Source organism: Chamaea fasciata, unplaced genomic scaffold, assembly GCF_029207755.1.
Source record: "Chamaea fasciata isolate MVZ Bird 193981 ecotype frontalis unplaced genomic scaffold, bChaFas1.0.hap1 SCAF_10, whole genome shotgun sequence".
Lineage (NCBI taxonomy): Eukaryota > Metazoa > Chordata > Aves > Passeriformes > Sylviidae > Chamaea > Chamaea fasciata.
In genome coordinates this window covers 5,607,994-5,635,116 of record NW_027094095.1, presented here as the reverse complement: position 1 = coordinate 5,635,116, position 27,123 = coordinate 5,607,994, and the positions used below count along the sequence as shown (strand labels likewise).

The following is a 27,123-nucleotide window of genomic DNA, read 5'->3' as shown; positions in this document are numbered from 1 at the left end:
GAGATGATTTCAACCTCCGTTTAGCTGGCTGAGAGACCACGACAAAAATAAAACATAATAGAATATAAAATTAAACAGAATGAAACAAAATAGAATAGCATAGAAGACCACAGAAGAGAAGAGCATAAAAGAAAGTAAAATAAAATAAAATAAAATAAAATAAAATAAAATAAAATAAAATAAAATAAAATAAAATAAAATAAAATAAAATAAAATAAAATAAAATAAAATAAAATAAAATATGGGATGCAGCCCAGGAGCAAATGCCACTGGCACGTGGAGAGGTGGGCAGAGGTGAGACAGTGACATCAGGGCATCAGTATGGCTGCCCAAGGGTCCCCTCCAGCAGTGGAACCACAGCCAATTCCAGAGGTGTAAAACCTACCAGAAATCTTTGGGGGTGTTTGAGGAGTGCCCACATGAAGATCCCAGCCCCCCAAACTGGGACAGGTCTCAGGGCAGGAACAGGACCAAGCCTGAGCTTGTGGGTTGAGACATTCAGGAAGGGAGACAAACCCTGGGGCCAGGAGCCCTGCAGCCCCCTTGGCTGAGTGCTGGTTCCCTGCCCACCCCGCCAGACCCTGCCATCCCCCTGGAAAGGCCAAGCAGCCCCACATCCCAGTCCCCCCACTGCTTTCTGGGTCAGCAAGATCCCCTCCCAGCCCCGCTGCCGCTGGAGCCAGCTGGATGCGCCGTTGCTGTGGCAACGGGTTCCCAGAGACGAAATCCTTATTTCTTACTTTTTTTTTTCCCCTTGGTTAAGGAAAAAAAAAATATACAAGAGGCCCTGTATATCCTCCATGACACCGGAATGTCCGTGCCCAGCAAGAGAGGGAGTGTGCAATGGGCACAGCACGGGGACAAGGTGTCCCTGGGGATGGGGACGTGTACACTGTGCCTTCCTCCCAAGCCCCCATGGCTCCCAGTTTGGCCACAGGGGACTCCCTGCAGCTTTCCTGCAGCATTTCCCACCCCGCCACGAGGTTTTAAGGGCTGCCCCCTATTCACAGCTGAAGTTGGTGCTGGGCTCCTTTGCCTGGAAGAGGGAATGGTACCAGGCATGGCGTGTCCCCGGCGCTTCAGTGGCTCTGAGCAGGTCACCTCACTCCAGGCTCTGGACTCAGCTGGAATAGGGATGTGGTTACAATGTGTGGACAAGAGGAGGGGCTGGAATGGGGCCCCACCAGCAGTTTTCATCCAATGATTAGATGAGCTATTAGATATTGCTATTAGACAAGCATGTCCTGCTCCACCAGGTGCTCAAGGGCAGGGCCAGGGTAGGATGCATCCCCTTGATAGATCCTTCTCTGCTTTGCTGGAAACTCTGGAGGCCCCCAAGCCTTGGGGACAGACATCTGACACAGCAGACCAGACAGCCAGCAGCACTCTGGGTGCTACAACCATGTTCCACCACCAGCAGCAACCACTCCAGGAAGATGTAGCTAGAGTGTGGCACTCCTGGATTTTCAGTAGGCATACACTCCAAGCATCCATCTCAAATTCATGGAAACAGGGGCTCGGACCCCAGCCAGGTGGTCAGCTGCTGGCAGCAGGGAGGAATTCAGTGAACCCCCCCACCAGGATGGGGGTTGCTAAGGGGCAGGAGGGCAGCTGAGATGGGGTGTTTTGGGTTCTCTTCCCCACCACAGCACCTGGGACCTCCCCAGGCGAATCGCCCAGCTGCCCCCCAAGGCACCCAGCAGGAAGATGACAGCAGCTGTTCCCTGGCTGGGCCTGCCAGAGCACAGATCACACCAGCGGGTTTCAGAGCATGCGACAGTGTCCAGGATCAAAGCCAAGTTCAATTAATGGCTCACAATCTTATTAGAGAAATTATTTCAGGATCTCGAGTAAAAGTCCGATATTTCCACTCCATTCCATTAGTCAGGCTCATTTAGTAATTCAATCAATCTAAGCGAGGCAATTGAGCTCCCCTGGTATAATTTAACTTGGTTATTCTCTAGGTACTTTAGAATTTCTTAATATTTGCTTCATTATTTCACCATTACACCTAGTCCCAGGTGCAAGGTTGACGCTGTGGGCCCCATGGTGGAGTCAGCCCTGCTGCAGCCCTCTGCCATGCTCTGCTCTCATGGGATGGTGACAAATGATGGGGAGGGGGCCTCTGGGGGTGATGATCCTGGGAATTAAATCAAGCCAGGGAACGGCACCACAACCCAAGAACTGCTTCCCACTACGGAGAGCTGGGACCAAAGAGCCGCCCTGTGTGCCAACAGCTTTGGGACCCACTGCCAGCATCCAGATCCAGGCGAGAGGAACAAAGCTCAACAGGATGCTCTTCTCACTTGACATGGAACTGGAAAAAAGTACGGGATAATGCAACTCTGCAGCCCCTCGACTCCTGCTTCCCTCCTCCAGGGCCTTCTAGGAGCTGGGAGCAGAGGGCAGAGTGGGAGGACACCACCTCCGGCAGTCCACAGCAGCAGGGAGATGTGTGGGATGAGGACGAGAGCTGACGGGTGTCACATCTGGCCAGAGCCGGGGCAGGCGGGCGCTCCGGTGGCCGTCACCCCGATTAGCAGCAGCCACATCCCGCCCTGATCTGTCTCACATGCCTGCAAACCCCCCCTCTGCTATCCTGTTATTAACCCAGGGAAGTCAGGGCCAGAGCCCCCAGCAGTAGAGCCAAGAGCTTAGCTAGGATTTAGCAAAAAAAAAAAAAATTGATTAGATATTTCGGGGAGATATTCAAGAGCAGTTAAATATGCCCAGCTCATCGGTGCCTTTGAAAAATCTCACCCCTCTAAAAAATTAGAATTGATTTTGTATTTAAAAAGGAATCTATTTAATTTAAAAGTAAGATAATTTGAAATCATGACAGCTTGTATTAAGGCTGGAGTTTATGATAATCTATTAAAGTCATTGAAGTTAAGAACCGTCTCCCATCCTCGGCTGCTGAGGCTCCCGGGAGGGCAGTGGGGAGTGGGAAGTGGGGAGATGAGGGGCTGCACTGCCCTATTTCAGAGCACACCAACTGGGCTGGAAACCTAGAGAGGCAAAAGCAGCTCCTTCAGCTCCTCCACGCACAAAAAAAAAAAAACAACCAAAAAAACAGCATGCAAGAAACCATCCAGTATTTCAAGATCTTGAAATATCTGGCACCCAGAACGCACGAGTTCAACCCGTCAGCTCTGCTTTCTCATTTCTCAAGTCGATTTTATACTCAAAAAGGTATTTCGAGACTTTACTTTTCAAACATTTATTGCATTACAGAGAAGGCAAAGGAGTCAAAGACACCGTCTTTGGCGCGGCTTTTAATTGCATCACAAATCTCCGTCGAACCCAAGGGGCTGAGGGAAGCCAGGATGCTCATAAATACCCCTCGTGCTGCTTTATAACCTGCAAAGGATGGGGCCCAAAAAAATTAGCAGCCTGCAGGAGTGTGAATCCAGTTAATGACATATCAAATGTGGCTGGATGCTGCCGAGCCAAGCAGTGAGGGAGAAGGGGGTGTGAAGGCGAGCGGACAGGGAATATTGAGCTGCAAATTAGCATTCCTTAATGGCCACCAACCAGCAAAACGCTTCCTCCCTTCAGGAAAAAAATACAACTAACGCAACAAACACAAAACGAGATGAAAGGCCACCATTCCAAATGAAGGTTTGCTCGATTGAAAGCAGGATGAAAACAGGATGAAAGCAGGTGATACCAAATGCAAGCAGCCCAGTGCGCAGCAAGCGGCCCCATCCCGGCTCCCACACCCTCGGCACTTCCCAAAAATTCAGGAGGTGGGAGAAAACCCTACAGTAAAATGGGGAGATGGTGCTGGAGTCCCTTTGGGGATAAACATGTAAACCGCTGTGGGGTTTATTGGTGAGAGCCCTGAGCTGCTCCTGAGCAAATGCAGGCAGTGAGGCAGCACGTGCGCAAGAAGGCGGCCAGTGCAATTAAAACTTGCTCCACTCATTAGCAAAAAGATCTGCAAAGCAGGGCAAAGCCTTGTCCAAGCATCTCACCTCCTATCAGAGCAGAAGTCATAACCCCACAGACAGCCCATCTGCTTTTGGAGGAACAGAGGAACCAGGTCCCCATGTGTGGGAGACCCGAGCACCAAGGCACTCACAGCTGCCTCTGGCACTGGGATGGACACAGCAGGGAGGGTGAGACCCTGAAAAGGCGCATGGAAAGCAGGCAGCAAGCACTGCCTTACCCTCTTGTGTAAAGATAAATATAAAGCCCACCATTAATTTATGTCACTGGAGCTTCCCATTAGGGGTTATCAGGGATCAGGAGTCACAGTCATTTTTGGCATGCCCAGTTCAACACCTCCCCCCAGCACTTCAGCTTTAACGAGCACCATACGTGGCTCTCCAAAGACCCCAGCACATCCTCAGTTGGGAGAAAAATCCATGTGTCCATCAGTGGGATGCCACTGTGGCAGGGTGGTGTCACCAAGGCAGGGGAACCACAGTGTCCACAGAAACTAGCCAAGCTCAAAAGCCCTTGAATTACTTAGGAGGAATTTGAGGGAGACTGGAGGCGGATGATACCCCACCATCCTCGGGCTCCCTGATCCAGACCCTCTCCCAGCTGCTCCCCTCACTCATCCCCCTACTGTAGCCACCTCCCTGCATGCTCACACCCCCTTTGAGGGGAAACTGAGGCATGGGGAGACCCCGCCAAGGGAGCTGATCGAGAGCCCACATGGCAGAGCCAAGGTGCCACGGCCACGAGCCTCTGTGAAGTACTTCATGGTGCTTCCAGCCCAAACCCAGGCTCGTTCTGATCAGGGGCAGCACCTGGGTCTGGTCCAAGCCTGTCAGCCAGGGTGGTAGCTCACCTTCCCTTGGGAACCCCCTCCCTGTGCACAAGACCTGAAAACCACCAGAGCAGAGGAAGCAGCTGCCCAGCTCCCCCTGGTTCAGACACCGAACCAGACCAGGCTCAGCGGGTGTATGGGGATTATCCCCCACTCCAAAATATTATTTATTATAGATTCAAACTCAGCGAGGTGGGTGCAATTAATGGGTTTGGTGTTTGACAGGGATGGTGCAAGCAGCACTCTGTGAAGCCACATTTCTGGAAAGATGCTCAAATGCACCCTCCAGTCCCTGCACAAGGACTTGTGAAAACACAACAGCAACTCACACCAGTTCCAGGCATCAACCTGACAGAGCCATGTCCCCAGCAAGCATGCAGTGACAGCACTGATGCTCTTGGGTTTTTGGGCAGAGGAACCTCCAGATCCAGAGGTTGCAGCCTCTGAGTTGCCAAGTCTGGGTCCTGCAAGACTTCTGTGTATTTCAGAGCTTCTGCCATACAAAAGCAGTGTCCAGGCTAATAGTGGTGGTAGTAGTAGTAGAAACAATAATAACAATAACAATAAAAATATAATAATATAAACAACACCCCCACATGGTAAAACAGCACAGAACAGTAACACCCACAGATGGCAAACTGGCCATGCCAGCTTCAGGGCAAGCCCTAGTCTCACAGGAGAGAGGAAGATGTAACATGGCATTTCCCAGAAGTCACCAAGCCAAACCCCAGGCAAACAGGGGGCCCACAAGGTGCCCCCTCTTACCAGCCCAGCCCCAGCATTCCAGGCAGGAAGACCTGAACTGGGATCACCTCTGTGTCTCCACAGCCTAAAGCCCTGCACGCTGGGGGCTGGCACAGCACCATGCACGGTCATGTTTTTTGGGGGATCAATGTCCCAAGCAGCAATGCCCCAGAGAGCCTGGCCAGCACCAGGACATCAGGGTGCACTGGCACAGGGCTTGTCATTCCTGTATTTGCCTGGCAGCAGAGAGTAGAGGCAAAAACAAACCCCTGCCAGGCATCATGAGTGCAGTGGGATCTGCCAGGGCAGGCAGCTTCTTTCCTGTGCTGCCCAGCGTGTGGTACTTCATGGATTTGAAAATTCCCTGAGGAAAACCCTACAGTATGGGCTGGGGTCATGCCCGGGAACCTCCTCCCGATCCCCACCCCGCTGCTCCCTGCTGGCTGCACCCGAGGTCCCGGGGCCCATCGGGGTCTGGCTCCACGGGATCGGGTCCGAGGGGCCCAGGGGACAAGCACTTGGGTGGCCTTGGGGACATCAAGGTGGCGGGGGCTGGCGGCCATGCCCTCGTCCCCCGGCATCCGCAGCGCCGCTGCCTTGTTGCCACAGCAACGCTCTCCGGCCTCCGCTGCAGCATCCCGCAGCACGGGGCTTGGGCCGGGAGACAGGGACACACCACAGCCCGCTGCCACTCCCCGCACAGCCCCTGCACCCCGGATAAACACCCCTGGCTGTCCCCACATGCCCTCCCCACGGCATCGGCAGCCTCACGCCTGGCTCTGCCTTTCTCCCGGGAGAAGGGGGATGCCCACACAGCAGCCAGGGCTGCCCCAAGCCCACCCAGCAAGCAGAACTGGGGGGTTTTAGCACATGGAGGGGTCCATAGGCCGTGGAAGTGATGAACTGCTGGGAAAAAAACCCAGTCTGGGGTCACTGCTATACACAAGGGTGGTACAGTGGGGCAATGGCACATCCAGCAACACACCAGGACCTCATATTTGGGCCAACATCCAAACAAGGGTGGCATTTTGAGAACTTCACGGGACACCCAAGGCGCAGCCGGAGAAGCAACAGATGGACAAGGCTTGCAGGAGGTGACACAGCTGTTGTGGGGCTGCTAGGAAAGTGATGGTGGCATTTGCCCAGGGCAGGATGTTATGTGTGGGCAAAGAACTGACATTCTGCACCAATGTCACCAAAAATGAAACATCTCAGTGACTTGCTCCAGGTGGTGAGGAGGCAATCGGGGCCCTGCATACAAGAGGTGGAGGCCTCGCTTTGCATAAACAAAGGAGCAAATTGTTGGCTTTTTTTGGCGGAAGAAAACTTAAGGAGCCCATGAGACCAGGGCAGATAAGCCTCACCCAGGGGATGAAGAGCAGGTGGGAACCACCCAGACCATGTGAACAGGCCAAAGCCTGAAACCTGGGGGCAGAAACACTGGAGGCAGCACACACAGGCAGGATGGGATATACTGGGCAGCAGAGTATTTTTCCATCAGGCTGCAGGAAAGGTGACTCTGCTCAGGGGCAGACAAAGCAGAAACCCTCAACCTCCAGCCGGGCACGCTGGGAGCAGACTGCGGGCCTCCTGCCAGCACAAGCCGCCGGTGGCCATTGATCGAGCCGGGGACGAGCCCCGTGGGTGACAACCCGGGCACGCACGGAGCACGCCAGGCCTGCAGCACCTCCAGCCGTGATGCCGCAGCGGGTGAACCGGCCCCGGCGCCGAGATGCGGCAGCGGGCTGTAGCGGCCCCGGGGCCGAGCCGCCGCAGGGCGCCCGCCCGCCGGTGCGGCAGGGAGGAGCCCCCGCCGCCGGGGATGCTCGGGGCCACGCCGCGCTCCCGCAGGCTCACCCAGCACGAAGTAGGGCAGCTCCGTGTTCTCCAGGTCATCCACCACCACCATCTCGCCGGGGAAATCGTTGCGGACCGAGAAGAGCAGCTTGGGCTCGGCGGCCGAGGGGCCGTGCATGATGCTCAGGTCGTTCTCCCGCAGGAAGGGCAGCGCCGACACCGTGATGCTCTTCAGCTTGCACTCCAGCTCCTTGGCCGCCGCCTCCGCCGCCGCCTCGGCGGGGCCGCTGCCCGCGGCCAGGCAGCAGCCGGCCAGCAGCGAGCAGAGCCCGGCCAAAGCCATCTTGGAGCCCCGCGCCGCGCTCCCGGCGCCGGGCGGGAGGCGGCGGCGAGGGGCGGGGACCGCGGGCCGGCGCCTCCCCGTGCGGCGCGGCTCGGCACGGCTCGCCTTCTCCGGCCCCCCGCCTCTCCCTTCCTCCTCTTCCCCCGTTTTCCCCCCCATCCCCGGGAAACCCGGAGAACTGCGGAGCGATGCGGCGGCGGGAGGGATGCGGGACTGCCCGGCCTCCTTCTGCGCTGAGGATAGCGTGCAGGTACCACCTCCCCCCCTCCGCCCAGGATAAATTACACAACTCCCAAATCCCGCACCTCCGAAATCTCACACCTCCAAAATCCCACACCTCCAAAACCCCGGACTTCAAAAATCCCAGGCGAAATCCCACGAGATGTCATGGAACCCAAAGCCCCAGAAGTCACCGATCTCCAAAATCCCAGGTGAAGTCACAGAGGGAGCTCCAAAATAAGTCCCAGGAGGAGTCAAGGACCCCAAAGCCTCGAAGTCACCGATCTCCAAATCCCCCAAGCCCATATTAAATACATATCACTGTCTGTAGCACATGTATGTATTCATATTACATATATATATGTATGTATGTATGTGTGTATATATACACATACACATACACATACACATACACATTTATATATACATATACATATACATATACATATACATATACATATACATATACATATACATATACATATACACATCTGTACATCGATATGGAGTGCAAGGGCAATCCCAAATCTACTGGATTTGGATCTTTTTGCCGGATATGGATGCTTCTTATTTTCACCCTCTTTAAGTGAGCACAAAGCAGCACTGACAGCTTGTCTGACAGCCACATCTTCCTGCAGACACCTGTGGTCCCCACTGCAACCGAAATCTTCTGATGGAAGATGTTCTCTTCTTCCACTCTGGGGGAAATGCCCAGTCCTCATCCCAGCAGGAATACATGGTGATCTGCTGGTTTTCCCCCTGGAACTCTCCTGATGGCGGACAGCTCTGGAACAGGGTGTGGAGGCATCGCAGAGCTCCCACTCCACAGCTCCACACCATCTCCTCATGGGGACACAGCCCCATCCCACCTGGCACCTCCAAAGAAAACCACACACAGCAGATACTTGTGATTTATTATTATTATTATTATTATTATTATTATTATTATTATTATTATTATTATTTTGCAGAGCTCTCCACCTCCCCTTGTGAGGGTTTCCCTAAATTCCTCCTCCCTCATGTGTGCCAGCTGTGCAGCTTTACATGCCCCAGGGTCGGCATCGAGGGGAGACAGCACTGTGCCCCACTCACCCCAAGAACTGGGTGCTTTTCCCCAGACTGATCTGTATTTTTCCCCCCCTGTATTTTTAACTTCCATGACACTTTGGACAGGAAGAACTATGCTCACCAGAAATTACCCATTTTCAACAACCAGAGTGAAGCACTGAACTAAACCAACGGGGATGTAGTGAGGTGTGTTTCAGCAGTGCTGTCTCCCTCCGGCACCAACTGGCACAGGATCAGGAGAAATCACGAAAAATCAGAAAAAAAAAAGGGGGGGGGGGCACCTGGGGAAGGAAAATCAGGAAAAAATAAAAAGGAAAAATGAGCAGTGGTGTTTTGTGGGATGTGGCCCTCCTTTTGTGTTCCTTTTGGGGAGCACAGGGAAATCCCGTTGGATGACCTCCAAAAGGCCGTTTCACTGCTCTCCTTTCACCACAAACTCACAAAAAGGAGTTTTTTCATCCTGAAAAATAATTTTTAAAAAATAATTTTTTAAAATGTGCAGTTGCATTATTTAGAGGGTGTCTCACCCTCCCGTTTGGAAAGAGGATGCACCCCCAGGAGCAGCGCTCCTGGAATGCCTAACGACACGTGAGGAAGAGCAAGGAGGGGGTTTGGTGGGAGGTGTGAAGAACACAGACGGATAAATAGAACACGTATAAAAAAACCATCCGAGAACACGAAATCTGGTGCCACTAACGGCGTCCTCCTGCTGCTCACCGGGAATGACCGGCACACGAGGTTGGACCAGAGAACCTGTCAGTGTGGATCCCTGCAAGTGTTCCAGGTTGGCGGGGCTTGGAGCAACCTGGTCTAGCGGAAGGTGTCCCTGCCCATGACGGAAACGGGATAATCGCTATGGTCCCTTCCACACCCCCACACCCCCCCCCCCCCCGCCATTCCCGATCCCGGACATCCCGGGGCTCGGGATGATCTCTAGGGTCCCTTCCAAGCCCCCCATTCCCGATCCCGGACATCCCGGGGCTCGGGATGATCTCTAAGGTCCCTTCCAAGCCCCCCATTCCCGATCCCGGACACCCCGGGGCTCGGGATGATCTCTAGGGTCCCTTCCAAGCGCCCCATTCCCGATCCCGGACACCCCGGGGCTCGGGATGATCTCTAAGGTCCCTTCCAAGCCCCCCATTCCCGATCCCGGACACCCCGGCGCTCGCTAACCCCGGGGCGGGAGGCGGGACCAGAACCCCCACGCCCCGCCCCTCTCCTCCCCTTCCGACCAATAGGAACGCTCGGAGCTGCCGGCGGCGCCTCTGATTGGCTGCGACCGCTGCATATATTATCGCGCGGCGCGGCGGCCCCGCGGAGCGCGGAGGATCCCGCGGCAGCGGCGCGGCCGTGTCTGAGGGGAGCGCGGGATGGTGGCGGCGCCGCCGGGGCCCGCCCGCACATGGCGCGGCCCGGAGGCGGCGGCGGGGCAGCGCCCGGGGCCGCTGAGCCGGAGCGGATCGGAGCGGGACGCCAAGGAGAGGCGGCCGGTGCCCCGCCGGCGCTGATTTGGAGCCTGGGGTGAGTCTGCGGGGCCGCGGGGAGGAGCTGGGGGACGGGGTTGGAGCCGGCGTGGGGGTTCCCGCAGGTGTTGGAGGGTAGGGGAGGTGCGGGGCGAGCGGCGGCCCCGCAAGGGCGGAGATCCCGGGTACCGAGGCCGGCTGGCTCGGTGACCTTGGTCAAGTTGTGTCCCCGCTCCGGGCTCGCTTCGCAGCCTCTCCGGGAGTAGGGGAAGGCACCGAGTCCTTCCCGGGCGGGAGCCACCCCGGCGCGGGCTCGACAGGTGAGGGGCGGCTGCGACCGGCCCGGTGGGACTGGGTGCCGGCGGGCTACCGGGATAAAAGGGATGCCCGGGATGCTGGGACCTGCTGCTGTGTGCTGAGTGCGCTGCTCGGTGTGAAATGCCGGTGTGAGACATCCCGCGCGCGCCGGGACCGGGGGAGATGCCTCCGCAAATGTTAAAGCGCACATTTCTCCGATGGGCACCGATCAATCAATAGCCTGTGGGGAATCGCCCGTTCCCCGCACCGCAGGGCCCCGCTCCATCCCCCGGAGCATCGGGCCGAGCCGTGGGTGCGGGAGATTGCTCGCCTCGGGCGCCTACCCGGCACGGCAGCGGCAGCTCCGGGAGCCGGGGGGTCCTCGCTGCCAGGCTCCGTTCCCTTCCTTAAACACTCATTTTCCAGTAAGAAACAAAACTCTGTGTCCTTACAGCGCTGGAGAGCATCAGCTCTCGGCGCAGCGATGCTCGCCCTGCCCTGTCCCCTCCCCAGGGGACCCGCGTGTCGCTGCCCTGGGGCGGCGGTGGCGGGTCCCGGCGTGCCCCCGCCGTGGTCCCGGGGCCGGGCACTCTGAGCCTGGGCGCTGCGGGGCCGGGTGGGACCTGCCGGCAGATGTCAGTGTCCCCTCTCTGTCAGCAGCCAGGAGGGTCCCTGCCAGCCCCGGAGATGTTGCAAGGAGGCCCCTGCACTTTTCCCAAAGCGGAGCTGTTTTTGGTGGCCGTTCAGTGACAGTTTGGAGACCTTGGGGAGCAGCAGGGTGCTGGGAAGGGGAGTGGCCACACTCTGACACCCCAGAGGAGGGCTCCCTCTCTCTGCCCGACACCAGCCACCCGCCGCCTTATTTATCCTGTGCCGCTAACGCTGAGCTGCACTTGTGCATCACTGCCCGTCCGTGACACTTGTCACTGGTGTGAAGGCAAGGCAGGGGAGGGAAGCGGTGTTCCTCACCTTGCACTGCCCCCAGCCCCTGTATGAGGATGGTACTGGGCATGCAGGATCTGTTAGGGGGAGGGAGCCATCCTCCCTGGGGAGCAGGCTGCAGGGCTGCTCTCTTTCCCTGGCCCCTTGTGCACAGGGTTGCTCTTTTTCCGCATTCCCTCGTGTGCGGGGATGCTCTTCCCCAGTTCCCAAAGATCCTTCTGCAGGGATTCTTTGGTCTGAGTGAGAGCTCAGCGCAAGGTGGGGAAGCCGGAGCTGCTGTTGCCGTCACTGTGCTGGGGCGGGGGTGAAACTGTATTTTGCACATTGCTTTATTTAAGAGGCTTTTTGCCTGTAGGTGTGAAAGTCTCGGGTGTGCAAAGCCAGAGGGCAGAACACATGGCACTGGTGCGACTCGCTGTGCGCAGCTGCCACCTCCCCTGACAGCGGCCCAGGCTTCAACTCATTTGATGTCTTATGCAAATCCTGGGCTCCCTGAGTCCTGGGATTTTCTGCTATTTTCCTTTACTCTCATCTTCAAGTGTCTCGCTCTTGAGGATGTGAAGAAAAGCTAATAAAAGGAACCCAAGTCATTGAGTCCTACAGGTTTTCTAACTGGTCTCATGAGCTGAGAGGAAGGCAGTGTCTTAGAGTCCCTCGGCTGTGGCGACTGAACGGGCTACAGGGGGTGACTTGCGGGAGCCCAATGGGAATCTGTTCACAGCCACGGCTGTGATCTTTCAGCGCCGCGGCTCCGGCAGGGCGGGAGGCTCGGAGGTGGCTGTCCCCACGCCCGCCGCCTGGAGCCGTGTCTCCGAGGCCGGCTGCCAGGTGGCTGCCAGCACCCCGCCGTGCCCACTTTGCCAGCGATTACCGCGCTGCTGTCGCTCCGGCGGTGCCTGCTTCGCTCTCTTAATTACCCCGGCAGATCAATGAGGCCCTGGCGCTTCCTTGGGAGCGTGCGGATACGAGCCCGGCCATGCAGCTCCGTGCAAGCCACAATCGAGCCGGGGCAGGGGGCGGAGGGGACAGCACAGGCAGGGAGAGGCAGGGCTGGCTGTAGGGAAGGTGGGTTCCACGAAGCCCCAGGCGAGACTGGTGGCTCTGGAACAATGGGAGCACCCCGCAAAAATCGAGCCCTTTGGAATTGTCTGTCCCGAGGTGTGCAAGCGGCAGAGCAAGTGGTGGCCTGGGCGCCTGGGTGAATTCATAGATAGACATGGCTCAGCTGAGTCAATCCACTTCAGACGCTAAACTGCACTTAGCCTTTGCCCAGGCTCTTTTAAGTGGCCTTAATTTGATAAAGGTTTTCCATGTTTAATGAGAAGGTGACTCAGTCACTAGGTCTGATGTTCGTTCCCACTAACAGGCATCTCCAGGGAGCTCGAGACCCCTCCCCATAGCTCCTGCACAGATGCACCTTTGCTCCCACTGTGCCCCAGGGACCAGGCACATCCCAGCTCTGCCACCCACTGCTATCCTGTGCCTGCCAGAGACAGCTTTGCTTTGGCTCTGGGCTTCAGCTCAGCATGGACAGAGAGGTAGTTCCAGAGTCCATCTGGAATCTTCCTGTGCTTCCCAACGGCACCTGCCAAATACCACTGGCCCCCTCCCCGGAGCATGCTTCCCAGTTTCTGTATCTCGAGATCTGCTCCTTCAGCATTAAAGGGCACAAATCAATGTTAATGTCCCTAACAATTAGCTAACGTCTTAATTATCGAACTCAGCCTGATTAGTGGTGGAGCGCGTGGCTCTGGAGATGCCGTCGGCATGGAAGCAAGCGGGACCTCGGCATAACTCCGATGTTATGCTGAGGATGTTGCTGCTGTCACTGTCAGCTCCAAGGGCAGTCGAGGGAGGCTTCTGCAGCTCACCTGAGCACCCCCATCCCCATCTCACATCCCTCCTTTGGCCTCTCAAGCCAGTTTGGGTGAGGACACCACTGCAGAAGCGACCCCACTGCCATCCCCAGGGTAGGGGTTGCCTCTGGAAATTGCCACAAGCTCTTTTTGAGATGTAGCTCGTGACAAGTGACAGTGTGGGCCATGCATCAGCCATGACTGGAGGAACACCCGGGTGTTCTGCTGCAGGCAGTGGGGACACAGTGCGCTGCAAGACGCTCAGGACGACTTCACCCTGAAAGAGGTTGTGGTCCTAGGAAAATTTGCCAAGAATACTTTCTTTGGCACCCTTCTTCCTTTGCTTCAGGGTTTTTATAGAAGGGGGAAGAGGAGAAAAAAAAATTAACAAGCTGGAAGTTTTCCAACTTTTGTGATGCAAAACCCTAAATCAAAAGGAAGAAGAAAAAAAGAGTCGTCAGATGCTTTTCATCAAATCTTCATTTTTTTGGATCAAGGAAAAGTGATTAGAAAGTTATTTCCAGCTCGAGTAGTAAGGTCAAGGGGGTTACTTGTTTCTAAAGAGGTTTACTCTCCCCAGCATCCCAGGAGGATCCCGGTGTGAGCATGTGGAGGTGCACCCCAAAAAGCATTGCACCAAGCGCACAGAGCAGCAGTGCAGCCCCCCACTCCCCTCAAATCAGAGCCAGTTTGCCCCAGCTGTAGAGATTGAGGACTGTACAGAGCTATGGCAATATCTGCACATATTTATTTTCTATAAATCCTGATCGATAGGAGGAAATAAATTATCCCAGCTGACAGTGGTGCAGGAAAGCTGCTCTGTGGGGGATAAGCTGCTGCATAGCTCAGCACAGCCCCCACACAGGCCTTCCTTGCCCATTCCTGCCTGACTTGGGACTTCCAGTTCCTGTTGGCAAGGATGCTGGTGTGCGTCAGTACCCGTCCCCAAGCAGGAGCTCCCTCGGAGGTGCCGGCACACACGGTGTAAATAGGAGGGATGTGTGAATAAAAGCTCACTTAGCAAGGCTGGAAACTTTGCTTCATACCAGGAGGGAATCTTCACTGGTTTTGTACCAGTTTGCCCCCGCCAAGTGCTGGAAATACCAAATCCTATTTTTATTGCTCTGTAGTAAAACATGAAGTAGCCACAGGGAAACATCCCATGCTCTGTCTCGAATCTCAGAACGAGCTCCCCAGGGAAGGCATCAGAGCAGGCTGGAATGGTTTCTAGCTGGTCTAGGGACCACAGCCTATGGGAAAAAGTGGCCCAAAGTGGGTCTATCCATAGCTGTGGTGGGAGAGGAGAATTGGAGGGAGAGGACAGCATGGGATAGCCCTCTTGGTGAAGGCACATGGAGATGCCTCCCAGGGTGGTAATGGCAAGGGGGTGGTTAGTGCTGGTGGGAAGCATTTAACGTCCAGGATGATTTGATGGAAAAGACAGTGCTCTGCCTGGTGTGTCCCAACCCTCTGTGCTTTAAATTAAAGGAAGGACACTCCCGTGTCCTTCTGCTTTACACCCGGAAAGCCTCAGGGAGGGTGATGAAGCGACTGGTGCAAAACTGTCCCTTACCAGTCTGTGGTGGTGTGAAGTGGTGATGGATGAGGCCAGTGTCCCATGGCATTTGTGGAAAAGCATCTCCTTTAACTGCTTAAAATCCCCTTTAACATCCCCTGTAAGACCCAGGCTGTTACAGACCTGTGTGGAAGGAGGGAGAAGAGGGACACAGCCAGGGAGCAGCCCTTGCCCAGCCCCACCTCAACTGGAGGTGGGTCAGGAGCCACTTAAAACCCATGGATGATGGCAGGGGATGAGGAGATGGGGTGTGCCAAGCCTCTTTGTGAGGCAACAGGCAGAGTCCCAGTGCACCAGATATTTAAACAAGGTGTTTTGCTGTCACAGCCATATTTAATGCTACGAGCAGTGTGTTTCCACGGGCAGGGTTTAGAATGATGCCGTTCAAGGATGCTTTACCCTCCCCTGGCTTCTCAGCTGAGATCCAGAGTGCTGCTTTCCTCGTTGCTGTATGGGAAAGGGATCAAATCACTGAGGGTTTAGCCTACAGTCAGTATCTTACCATCCATGAGGTTTACTGCCAGACCCTGGCTCCCACCATTCTCTCCTGGACACGGCAGCTGGTCCTGGGTCAGCACAGCAGCAGGACCCATGGCTGCAGGCAGCGTGGACCTGGGGGGGGGGGTTTTAATCTTGAGCTTTGAGGATCTCTTTGGTCCTCAGGCCACATCAATTTTTAATTGTACCAGCAGATATTCCTGGGGAGGGGAGCAAGGTGCAGGTCTGCTTCAGGCAGACTCTGCATCCCATCTGCCTGCTTCCCCTCGGCCTAGCTTTGGTTGCAGGCAGGGAAGCGGGCAGGAAGAGTTAGGGGGCAGGCAAAGTGCCTCGGCTGCTGAGCCATCACCCACACCTGGCAGCGCACAAGCAGCTCCGTGAGCCTCTGGCATTGGGTCCTGCCGCATTTTGGGGGTGACAGATGCCCCCTCCAACACTGGAGGCACAGAGTGAGGAAACCAGCCTGGCATTGCCTGCCCCCTACTCCAGCATGGGACAGGTTGGGGCCAGGATTTGGCCACATCATGGCCATGGGACTTCACATGCCAAGCAGTGACTGGGCTGTTATGTGGCTACCTGCCAGGCTGGGAGAAACCAGGGTGACACGTGAAAAAAGAGTGTGGGGGAACAGAATAAGCCCTGCCTGCTGCTCCTGCCCTGGCACCCCAGCATGGTGATGCGAAAGTCTCAGCTTTCGTTTAAAATTCACAGGGCCCCAGCCTCGAGGGCTGAGCAAGAAGCTGAGAAAGTGTAATCAAAGGGCGCCCTTAAGGGTTTAAAAATAGAAGAGAGGGAGAAAAAAAAATTGAAAAAACATATTATTACATGTTAAAGCATGATGATTCATCCAGCAAAGTCCTGTTTGGGAGAACACAGGGTTGGTGTGCGCTCAGCAGGGATGGGTATTTGGGCTCCAGCCGCCTTCCTGGAATAAAAACCATCTTCCCTGGCAGTACTGCAGCAATGGGGTCCCTGTTTTGAGGCAAACACCCGTTGTTGCCTCACAGCACATCTGGTCTTGGCCAGACCTTGCAGCTCCCCATCTCCCATTTCCACTGGCAAGTTCAGGCTCTGGCCTTGTGGTTGCTGCTGCCAGAAAAGCTCCATCTTTACTTTGCACTCAAAACACTACTTCCATCAGCCTAGCCAGCCTTGGAGCAGACATCCATCCATCCATCCATCCATCCATCCATCCAGCCACTAGCAGGACACAAAGAAAAGTCTAACATCAACCACACATGATCCAGTCCATACTTGGAGCAGCTCATTTTCCCAGTTCCCCATGATTATTATTTTTAGCCCCATCTGAAGTGAGTTGCACATGCTCGTGACATGTGTCCCCACAGTGCAGGGTGCAGAGGCAGCCCATCATCCCCACCACACGGGGCATCCCACAGCAGCAAGCTCAGCTTGACAGGCTTATGTACAGCAGAGAAAAACATGAAGAAAAACCCCGAAATTCCTCCAACAGCCATCAGCTAGGATTTCATTTAACTTCAGCAGCATTCAGCACCCCCAACCCTATAAACTCTTATTTCCTGTGGCATGACAGTCCATGCCTGACGCGTGGCTCTCCCTGGAGCGCAGCTTTCCCTCTGTCAGCGTCCCAGCAAGCATTCCAAAGCATGCAATTGCTCCTGGTTTACATCCATGGCGCTGTCCTCACGGGCTTCCCGCTCTTGGCGTTGCAGGACGGGGCAGTCCCGGAGGATCGCGGCGGGGTGAGAGAATGAAGAAGCCGGCCGGGCAGCAGCAGGATGGGGCGGCAGGACCTCCCACGTGCTGACGGGCCGCCGCCGATGCTCCCGTGGCCGCTGGCCCTGCTGGCCCTGAGCGCCTGCTGCGGCTGGGGAGTGGCGGGCGGGGCGGGCAGCGCCGTGCCCCAGGGCCATGCAGCCCCCGCGACCCCCTCCTCTTCCTCCTCATCCTCCCCTCCCTCCGTCCGGGCACCCCTCGACTGGCTCCTCACCGACCGGGGACCCTTCTACCGAGCGCAGGAGTACGTGGACTTCATGGAGCGCTACCGGCAGGGTTTCACCACCAGGTACAGGATCTACAGGTGAGAGGGGGCTGTGGGGTGGGGGGCTGTGGGGGCACGGCACAGTGGAGGCAGACCCTCTCTAATTCACATGAGCAGACCCCCATATGCGGGAGGAGGCTGTCCATTGGGACAGACAGCGGGTGGGTGGATGTGAGATGCTGCTTTTCCAGGGAATACAACAGCAGCACCCCCCAGGATGCTCATGGTGTGGCCAGGCTGGGCTCCAGGCAGGATTTGCCCTAAGCTGGGAGGGATTTGGTGCACAGGTTCAGATGGAATCAGCCCTTCTGGCAGGAGGCACAGAGCCCCCTGGGCTGCATGGGTCTCGTGTTCTCCAGTCCCTTTGGACATCCTCCACCTACCGATCTCCTGCCTCGAGGTGGAAACTGGAGACAGCAGAAGGGGCAATGTCCATGAGGTGTCCACCTCCCAGGCCCTTTGGACAAAGATGCTCTTTTGTCCTTTTTCCGTGCACAAAGATGTCTCTGTGCCAAATTACTGAACCTGCCTAGATTGGCAGTCCTCTGGGGCTGAGATGGGGCTGGGCTGCTGTTGGGGCTTGAGAAAAGGCACCCTGACTGACCCCCTGGCATGTCCCCAGTGCCAGCAGCCCATGGACTGCTGCAGTGGGATGCCATATGCATGGAGGCTGAGGCTGGAGGGGGTTTTGCCAGCAGAAAACCAGGTTTGGCAGCAGCGGGGTCCACTCACCACAGCAAAGGCCCCCCTGCGACCGCCTCTGTGGGAAACCCACTCCACTCTACATCCTCCTAATTGGAGCAGTCACATCTGGCTAATGAGCCCTTTTCTTTTCTGCTCCCCACCGGTGCTGAGCCCTGGGGGCTTCCAGCAGCAGAGCAAAGCTTGACCAGGGCCTCTCGGGAATGCTGACGTGGGTGCCGGGATTGCAGCCTTGTTATGCAGCCCGGAACCCCCAGGGAGCTCCTCTCCTCTTTCCTGTGTGCTGACGCTGCCATGCCGAGGGACCTGCGTCCTCCAGGGATGCTGCTGGTGACGGTGGTGGGACAGGAAGGAGCAGCCAGAGGGACAGCAGCTGGCTCACACCTCCCCGGAGGCAGAGAACCTGCTGCCAGCCTTCGGGGCTTGCTTTGCCTCTGGGATGGAAGGGGGGAAATTGGCACCCCAGCCCCGAGGGAGTGTGTGTGCAAAGGGAGAGGCAGCATTCCCCCTGCCTCATCCTCAGCTCTGCTACTGGCCCCTACGTCCCATCTTCTGAGCCCAAAAGTCATGGTGGGAGGCAACCTGTCACCTGCCAAGCCCAGCAGCTGCTGCTTTGCACCCATCCACCCCTCCCTCTCCCTCTTTTCCCATCCAGCCCCGGCAAAACTGTCTGAAAGGCACCGCCTGGTTTTAATTAGAGCAAAATGCCAAAGATTAGGCTGGAATTTGCTGCCGGTTGTTTAGGAGGCCATGGGGTTTTGGAGGCAGTGACAGGCTGGTGACAGGCAGTGGCAGCTGCTCCCTAGGGCTGGGCAAGGCTGGGGGGGGGCACATTCACAGCATCTGGGGCTCTGAGGAGGCCCACCACCACCCCCACCACATCCCAACACCTCCAGCTTCCCACAAAATGCTGCTGATATTTAAAACTGTGATAGTCCCTTGGATTTTCACTTGGATCTGTAGGCATAGGGCTGGAGGGAGGATGAGATCCAACCAGGCCAGTGGGCTGGAAAAGGGTCTACCCCTGCCCTGGGCTGTGATTAATGCCTTCCGGAGGTGCTGGATTAATCAATATCAGGCATGTCCGCTGCTTGTAGCTCTTTATCACCATCAACGGCTTAGGGAGGGATGGTGCTTTTGTCCTGGCTGGATCCATAGCTGGCAAGTGCATGCAGCAGGTCCTTCGCTTCTGATGGGGAGGTCGGGATGATTCTAACCAGAGTTTTCCACCTGTCCTGAGCTGGAAACTGGGGACAGAAGGAAGGAGAGCATGCATGTGCCACGGCCAGACTCACTTCACACCCTCTGCCCACTGCTGCTCTCCTCCCTCCCACAGAGAGTTTGCTCGTTGGAAGGTGAATAATTTGGCCTTGGAGAGGAAAGATTTCTTCAGCCTTCCACTTCCCCTGGCCCCCGAATTCATCCGCAACATCCGGCTGCTGGGGCGTCGGCCCAGCCCCCAGCAGATCACCGACAGCCTCATCAAAAAGTATGGGACACACTTCTTGCTGGCTGCCACGCTGGGAGGTGAGTGCTGGGTGTGCTCAGTGCTGCTCATCCCCCTTGCACAAGGACTGTGCAAAGGAGGGAGAGTGGGGAAAGAGGCACTGCAGGAGAAATAGGGCTAAGAAAGGGAGCGGGGGGAGCCCAGCAGCCTTCCAAAAGTATTGCGTGTATCCCCCAGGAGAGGAGTCCCTGACCATTTTTGTGGACAAGCGCAAGCTGAGCCGGAGGGCAGAGCCTGCGGGGGGCGCTGGGAACAGCTCGGGGGTCTCGCTGGAGACCCTGCACCAGCTGGCAGCCTCCTACTTCATCGACCGGGAGAGCACCCTGCGCCGGCTGCACCACATCCAGATCGCCACGGCCGCCATCAAGGTAGGCGAGCGGGCGAGCGAGGGGCCAGTGCCGGGACACGGCAGCCCCGAGCCTCCCCGGCGGCCCCTCGCCGCTGGCCAGACCTGAAACAGCATCACCCGGAGAGGAGAGAGCGGGGAAAGTTAACACGTTCCCATTATTTATGGGAAATTGGGCACGCTAATAAAGGCACATTTTTCAGCGGGCTGCAGGCAGGGCTGCCGCCTGTCAACTAGCTAATTAGGAGATAATTAGTTCTCCTCTCCGGCATTGCCCTGCTATGAGGAGTAGGGCTTGGCCAGCAGGGTCAGGGATTATCTGCAGCACTCTCAGCGGGGTAGCGCATCCCTGTGTCCCCTCCTGTATCCCTGACCACCTGCCTGTCCCTGCCTTAGGTGACAGAAACACGGACAGGGCCACTTGGCTGCAGCAACTATGACAACCTGGACTCTGTGAGCTCTGTCCTGGTGCAGAGCCCTGAGAACAAAGTGCAGCTCCAAGGTAGGACTGGGCTGGTGGGGATGTGGGGGCGGACAAGTGCTACCATGGGATGCTTGTGGGTGTACAGGGGGTTGCAGGGGAGGATGCTGGCATGAGATGCTGCTTCTAATTTCAGGGCTGGGGAGGAGAGGGGATGAAAATAATGAAAGCTGGGCAGGATGAGGTTGTTGCTTGTCTGCCAAGAGGAGCCAAGATCGATGCGGAGCCCAGACAAGCGGCTCCACAGCAAATTGATATGATAATCGTGCGAGGGTGGGAGCCCGGGGAGGGGGGAGGCTCGTGCCCTCCTCGCCCAGGGGATGTTTGAAGGGCTCCGTGCGGGCCCTCATGCTCTCGGGGCTGCCCCCTCTGGCAGGGCTGCAGACGGTGCTCCCCTCCTACCTGCGGGAGAGGTTCGTGGCGGCCGCTCTCAGCTACATCGCCTGTGGCTCTGCCGGGGAGCTGCTGTGCCGCCGGAGCGACTGCCGCTGCCAGTGCCAGCCCGCCTTCCCCCGCTGCAACTGCCCCGAGGCCGACATCCAGGCGCTGGAGAGCAGCCTGGCCCAGCTTGGGCGAGCCTGGGAGAGCCACCACAGCCAGTTCGAGGAGTCAGGTGAGGCTGGGGAGACCCCACCAAACATCTCCTTGCCCTTGGGAGCAGCCCAGGCTGCGTGCTGGGTTTCCAGGGTGGTCTTCTCACCATGAAGACTTCAGAGCTCAGGTGGAGGGGACGTTGATTTCAGCTCCACTTTCACTGCCTGGTCTCTGGCGTCTGCTGACACCGTCTCCTTCTCCCCACAGAGGAGTTTCAGGCACTGGTGAAAAGGCTGCCCACGGACCGTTTCCTGAACAGGACAGCCATCTCCCACTTCTGGGCCATGGATCTGGATGTCCAGCATCGCTACCAACAGCTGGGCACCAGCCTGAAGCTGCTCTCCAGGAAAACTTACCGACTCATCCGGCGGCTCTTCAACCTCAGCAAACGCTGCCACCGCCAGCCTCGCTTCAAGCTGCCAAAGGAAAGGTAGGGTGCCATGGCATCCGTTGCTGGGGACACTGCCCCGTGCCCCGAGGGTGGCTCAGAGCCAGGGGGCTACCTCCCTGTGGATGCAACTGGAGAAGCTCCCACCTAGGAGGGACACCCAGGGGTGAGCAGGCAGCAGGAGTGTACCAGCTTGGGATGTAGCCCTGAGAGATCAGGTACAAACCTGAAGGTGAAAAATGGGGCTTGGTTCATGGGGGGGGCCACCAGCAGAGTAGAAAACAAATGCAAGGTGGGCAGCTCTTCCATCCTTAGGGAAAGTCAGTCGCATCCCAAAAGATGCCATCTAAGCCTCTCTTCTGTGCTTCCTCTGCACCAGGTCCCTCCCTTTCTGGTGGAGCCGCGCACAGTCGCTCCTGTACTGCAGCGAGACCACCGTGCCTGGGACCTTCCTGGAAGAAAGCCACAGCTGTACCTGTCCCTCCGAGCAGCCCTCCTGCCAGGGGTCCATACCGTGTGCCTTGGGCGAGGGGCCAGCCTGTGCCAGCTGTGACCAGGACAACAGCACCCGCTGCGGGACCTGCAACCACGGCTACGTGCTCACCCAGGGCTTCTGCCGCCCCGAGGTGGCCGACTCGCTGGAGCACTACCTGGGGCTGGAGACAGACCTGCAGGACCTGGAGCTCAAGTACCTCCTGCAGAAACGGGACAGCCGCATCGAGGTGCACTCCATCTTCATCAGCAACGACATGCGCCTGGGGAGCTGGTTCGACCCCTCCTGGAGGAAGCGCATGCTCCTGACCCTGAAGAGCAACAAGTACAAGCCCGGGCTGGTTCACGTCATGTTGGCCCTTTCTCTGCAGATCTGCCTCACCAAGAACAGCACCCTGGAGCCCGTCATGGCCATCTATGTCAACCCCTTCGGGGGAAGCCACTCAGAGAGCTGGTTCATGCCTGTCAATGAGGGCAGCTTCCCAGACTGGGAAAGGACTACCGTAGATGCCTCTGCCCAGTGCCAAAACTGGACGATCACCTTGGGCAACAAGTGGAAGACCTTCTTTGAAACGGTCCACGTCTACTTGCGGAGCCGCATCAAGTCTCTGGATGACAGCTCCAATGAGACAATCTACTATGAACCCTTGGAGATGTCAGATCCCTCCAAGAACCTGGGGTACATGAAAATCAACAGCTTGCAAGTCTTTGGCTACAGCCTGCCCTTTGAGCCGGACGCTATCCGTGACCTGATCCTCCAGCTGGACTACCCCTACACCCAGGGCTCCCAGGACTCAGCCATGCTCCAGCTGCTGGAGATCAGGGACAGGGTGAACAGGCTCTCACCCCCTGGCAAAATCCGCCTCGACCTCTTCACTTGCTTGCTGCGGCACCGGCTCAAGCTGGCCAACAACGAGGTGGCGAGGATCCAGTCCTCCCTGAGAGCCTTCAACTCCAAGCTGCCCAACACGCTGGAGCAGGAGACGGGCAAGCTGTGCAGCTAACGGCCGGGAGCACTCAGACCTCGGTGCCAGGGGGCTGGGAGGAGAGACTTCCTGGGGAGGAGGGAGATAAAACCACCCTAAAAATTTAAATCAAGGCCTTACCTTAGTGCCAACTGCGTGCTTCCATGGTACACCCAGCAACTGGCCAAAGAGACACAGGGCTCAAGCAGATGGAGGATGCCAGTGGGACTAAGGAGGAGGGATGGCTCATACAGTGCAGACTGGCTCCGGGTGCGGGGACAATGCCACTGTGGCCACCACGGAGGGGGCTGTGGAGGTGTGCCAATGGCCCAGGGGGGTGTGGCTTGGCCAGGGGCAGCTGCTGGTCCTGCCCAGAGCAGGTGCTTAACCCACAGTAAGGATCCCCCAGTGGCAGCCTCCTTGCCACCCCAACTTTTGTAGTCTTTTTAATAGGTTTCTACTGGCACCTTTGCCTTTGCATCCCCCATGATCCATCCTGCAGCCGTACCCTCGCACACGGTGCTGGTGGGGGTGCACAGCACAGGCCCTGGAGACCGGGCAGGTCTCCCCTGGGGCCTCACCACGAGCACCTCGTGTCTGCTGCAGTGCTGAGGCACTGTCTCACCCCTTGCCCGGGAAAGACCTGGCACCTGCTCCAGGGACACCACCATCACAGAGACCTCTGGGCCACAATTCCCTATAAAACAAAAAACCAACAGCAACAACAACAAAAACTAATGCAAAAGAAAGAAAAGGAAAATGGTTTATTTATGTATTTATTTATTTGGTTTGTTTGGGACAGGTTTTTTTAAGCCTATTCATTTGGGGAGTGTCATTTCTTGTCGGTGGCTCCAGCCAAGAGACATCTTAGTAAAATGTATCTGTTTAATATATTTTTTAAAAAATGCCTTTTTTGAGCAAAAGAGCAACCAAAACCAACTGAGATTAAAAAAAAAAAAAAAGAAAGAAAAAGAAAGAAAATAACAGAACAGTTACTGTCATCCCTAGCCCTGGCTTTTCCCGTGCTGTGTGGCTCCCCTCCCTCCCTTCTTCCCGGTGCTGCTGCCGCTGCTGTACTCGGTGCCTGACCGGAATATCAAGCAGTGGAGCTGCCCGGCTGTCAGATGGGAACGCCGGGTACCCAGACAAGCAGAGCTCACTGCTCCGCTGGCTGCCCTCATTCCTTGGCTGAGGATGAGCCAGAGAGAGGAAGGGACCGACCCTCAAACTGCAGCATCCCCGAGGCAGGGTGTGAGGAGAGAGGGGATGGTGCAGGGGAAAGGAGAGGGGAGGGAAAAGTGTATTCAGTGTGCAGATCTGAGGCTGCTTTCTAATCCACAGCTGGCAAAACTTGTCTGCTTGGATGCTGCAAAGGCGGTGGAAAGCCGAACTCATCCATCCTGCTTCTGTCACCCACCTCTCCTCCATCCTCAGGCTGGGCAGATAAAGAGATAAGCGGGAGGAAAATAACACCAGGAGAGATAAAGAGACAAGAGGAAAATAAAATGGGAATAGATAAACTATACTTGCTATTTATATTCCCTGTCTAATCTATCAATCAGGTTGGCTATTGTGGTTATAGCAGCCCTCAATCTGTCACCTAGACTTCTGTTTTCCACACATCTGTCTTCCTTTGCCCAACTCTCCTCTCTTTCTCCCAGTCCTAAAGGGGGGAAAAAAAAAAACCAGGCAGTTAAACAAACCTGGAGGAAATGAGAAGTCAAAGCCATCCTCTGGGCTCCCCAGGCAAAGCTGGCAGACATCAGCCTGGCGATGGGGAGGGCGTAGGCATGAGGGCCAGCAGCGCTTCTGAGCAGGCAGGGCTGCTGGGAGGGTTCCCAGCTAGTGAAATTATTTTGGCTTCTGCTGTACATCTTCCATCTCATCACTTCATGGCTGTCCAGAGAAGCTGTGGCTGCCCCAATCCTGGAAGTGTCTGAAGCCAGGTTGGATAAGGCTTGGAGGAATTTGGTCTACTGGAAGGTGTCCCTCCCTGTGGAAGGTTACAACAAGATGAGCTTTAAGGTGTCTTCTAACCCAAGCCGTGCTAGGGTTCTCCCCATCATCATGTGGGCCGTGTGTCAGGCTATCATTCCTCAACTCCATCCCATCTCCTCTAGACAGAGCATTTCCTGCCATGTTTTTTGGTGTCCTGAACCAGTCCCACATCCTAAACCCACCTGAACATGAATGCAAGAGCTGTTGGGATGACTGGCAGCACCTCAAGGAACCCATCAAGGGATGGATCCTGGACTTCTCTGGCTTTGTGTAGGCTCCAGATGGAGGCTGGTGATGCCCTAACAGCCCCGTGTGTGAGCAGAGAGGTGGCTGGAAGCCATTTACTTTTAATTTGATGCAAAAAATAAAAAGCAGGGAGTAGGGGGAGGCAGGCAGCTGGAAGGACAAGCCATCAGATCTTTGCATCCTCACCAGTTGCCCCTGGGGCTGCACTCTCCTCTCTCCACAGCCCCCAGCAAGATCCATAATCTATTGCCCAAAAGCACCAAGTGTGGCCCAAATTGCCAGTTCCCATTAGGAATGAGGCTGTGCATGGCATTGCAAGGCTGGCAGCTGGCACGGCCCTGTCTCAGCAAAAAGCATCCCATTGGGAAGCACAGGGACAGGCAAACAAGGCCTTGGTCATCCATCCCCAACCCCATGGGGCTGCACCCTCTCTTTAACTCAGTGACAGAGAAACAGAGTTGGTTCCTTGAATTTGGCTGCTAAATTGCTGTATTTTGGGAGAGAACCGCTGCCACCTTTTTTGGGGATGTGTGTGAGTTGAAGAAAGAGCAGCAGCAGCAGCAGCATGCCCTAGGAGGGGACTGCCAGGCTGCGTGGGAATCTCAGGTGGAAGCAGCCAGGTCCTCCCATCCCTGCTCAGCAATTAAGGCGCTCAGTGGAGGTGATTAAAAGGACGAGGTTAATAACTGGAGGTCAGCATTTGATTACCTTGCAATGCTTTCCCCTGCACAGAACAGTGCTGATGGCAGCGGGGCTGGCTGGAGAGCTGCTGCTGCACAGCACCAGCAGGATCTGGCCCCAGGATGGAAATAGCCAGTGTGCCACCCTGAACCAGGGGTTCAGCATCAAACCCATTAGGTTTTAACAACTGGTGTGTTTGGGGTTGTCCTTTCCTAGGCTCTGTGTTTATATGAGATTCTCTGCAGTATAAAAGCCAGAAAATGGCCTTTAAATAACAAGCTGAGCTCCTCACTCACTCGACTGCAGACACTCTGGTTCCCTCCAGATGCATTTGTTTAGCAGCTCTGCCTGGGAAAAGGAGGCCAGGGAAAGGCCAGGATGTTTCTCCCCAGCCCAGGCAGCAGGATGGGGTTCCCTGCACAGCTCTCACAGGGCAGAGAGAGCTTATGGCCCCCAGGTTGGGGCTGGTCCTAACTCCATCTCCCAACCTGAGACAGCCAGTGATGGGCTGCACCTGAGCAAACAGCCCACAGCTCCACCTATGTAACCCACACCCTTTTCCCCCTCCTGTCTTCACCCTTTTTCCACAGCACTGGCTGAGCCTCCAGCCCTGTGTGCCATGAAGTGGTGCCTTCAGCCTCCTGGCCCAGGGGCATCTCTACATCAGGCTGGGCCCAAACACCAAGGACAGTTTTTCCATGGAGAGAGGCTGTGAGGCCAAGTCTGCATTCCTGCCTCAGTTTACCCCTTGTGGCTTCCAGCTAACGCTGTGCCAGCCTGGGAGAAGAACGAGGATGCATAGGAATTACAACATCCCAGAGGAAGAGGGAGGGCTGGGAGGGTTCCAGGTAACACGCTTCCCTGGCAGAAACTCTTTTGCTTTGCTACAAACAGCACACTGGTGCAGATGTTGCTTTTAATCCATCCCCATGGTCTCTGGGTTTCGGCTGCGGGATGGGCGAGACACGGGAATCAGACGTTTGGCTTGGCAGGAGGCTTCACGCTGAGCATTTTGCCCAGGGCTCCTCTGGCTCCGTTAGCCACACAGAACCACCAGGCAGCTGCCAGCAGATCTGCTGTGTGTTTGACAGTGTTTCTGGGGGAGGCAGGAGATGCCAAG

At 56.2% G+C, this 27,123-nt stretch overlaps 2 protein-coding genes across 2 annotated transcripts in view; one reads left to right on the top strand and one right to left on the bottom strand.

Annotated features, from left to right (window-relative positions):
* The window catches only part of ASTN1 (astrotactin 1), a 54,360-nt gene extending 46,696 nt beyond the window's left edge, over window positions 1–7,664 (bottom strand). The window contains exon 1 of the mRNA XM_066192162.1: window positions 7,382–7,664. Within this exon, the coding sequence (XP_066048259.1) occupies window positions 7,382–7,664 (283 nt within the window). The remainder of the gene's footprint in view (window positions 1–7,381) is intronic.
* Window positions 7,665–10,378: 2,714 nt separating this feature from the next.
* Window positions 10,379–26,050, top strand: BRINP2 (BMP/retinoic acid inducible neural specific 2). Its single transcript, XM_066192160.1, has 8 exons — window positions 10,379–10,472; window positions 17,275–17,642; window positions 19,642–19,832; window positions 19,990–20,180; window positions 20,555–20,660; window positions 21,016–21,252; window positions 21,441–21,663; window positions 22,001–26,050. Exons 2-8 carry the CDS (start codon window positions 17,341–17,343, stop codon window positions 23,115–23,117), a joined length of 2,367 nt encoding a protein of 788 aa, XP_066048257.1. The 5' UTR covers window positions 10,379–10,472; window positions 17,275–17,340; the 3' UTR covers window positions 23,118–26,050.
* Window positions 26,051–27,123: the final 1,073 nt, after the last annotated feature.

Bases quoted from the DNA above. Each gene is read 5' to 3' on its own strand.
- BRINP2 (XM_066192160.1), top strand. From the start codon at position 17,341: ATGGGGCGGCAGGACCTCCCACGTGCTGACGGGCCGCCGCCGATGCTC. The intron at 17,643-19,641 runs GTGAGAGGGGGC...TCCCTCCCACAG, and splicing joins ACCAGGTACAGGATCTACAG to AGAGTTTGCTCGTTGGAAGG. The intron at 20,661-21,015 runs GTAGGACTGGGC...CCCCTCTGGCAG, and splicing joins GAACAAAGTGCAGCTCCAAG to GGCTGCAGACGGTGCTCCCC.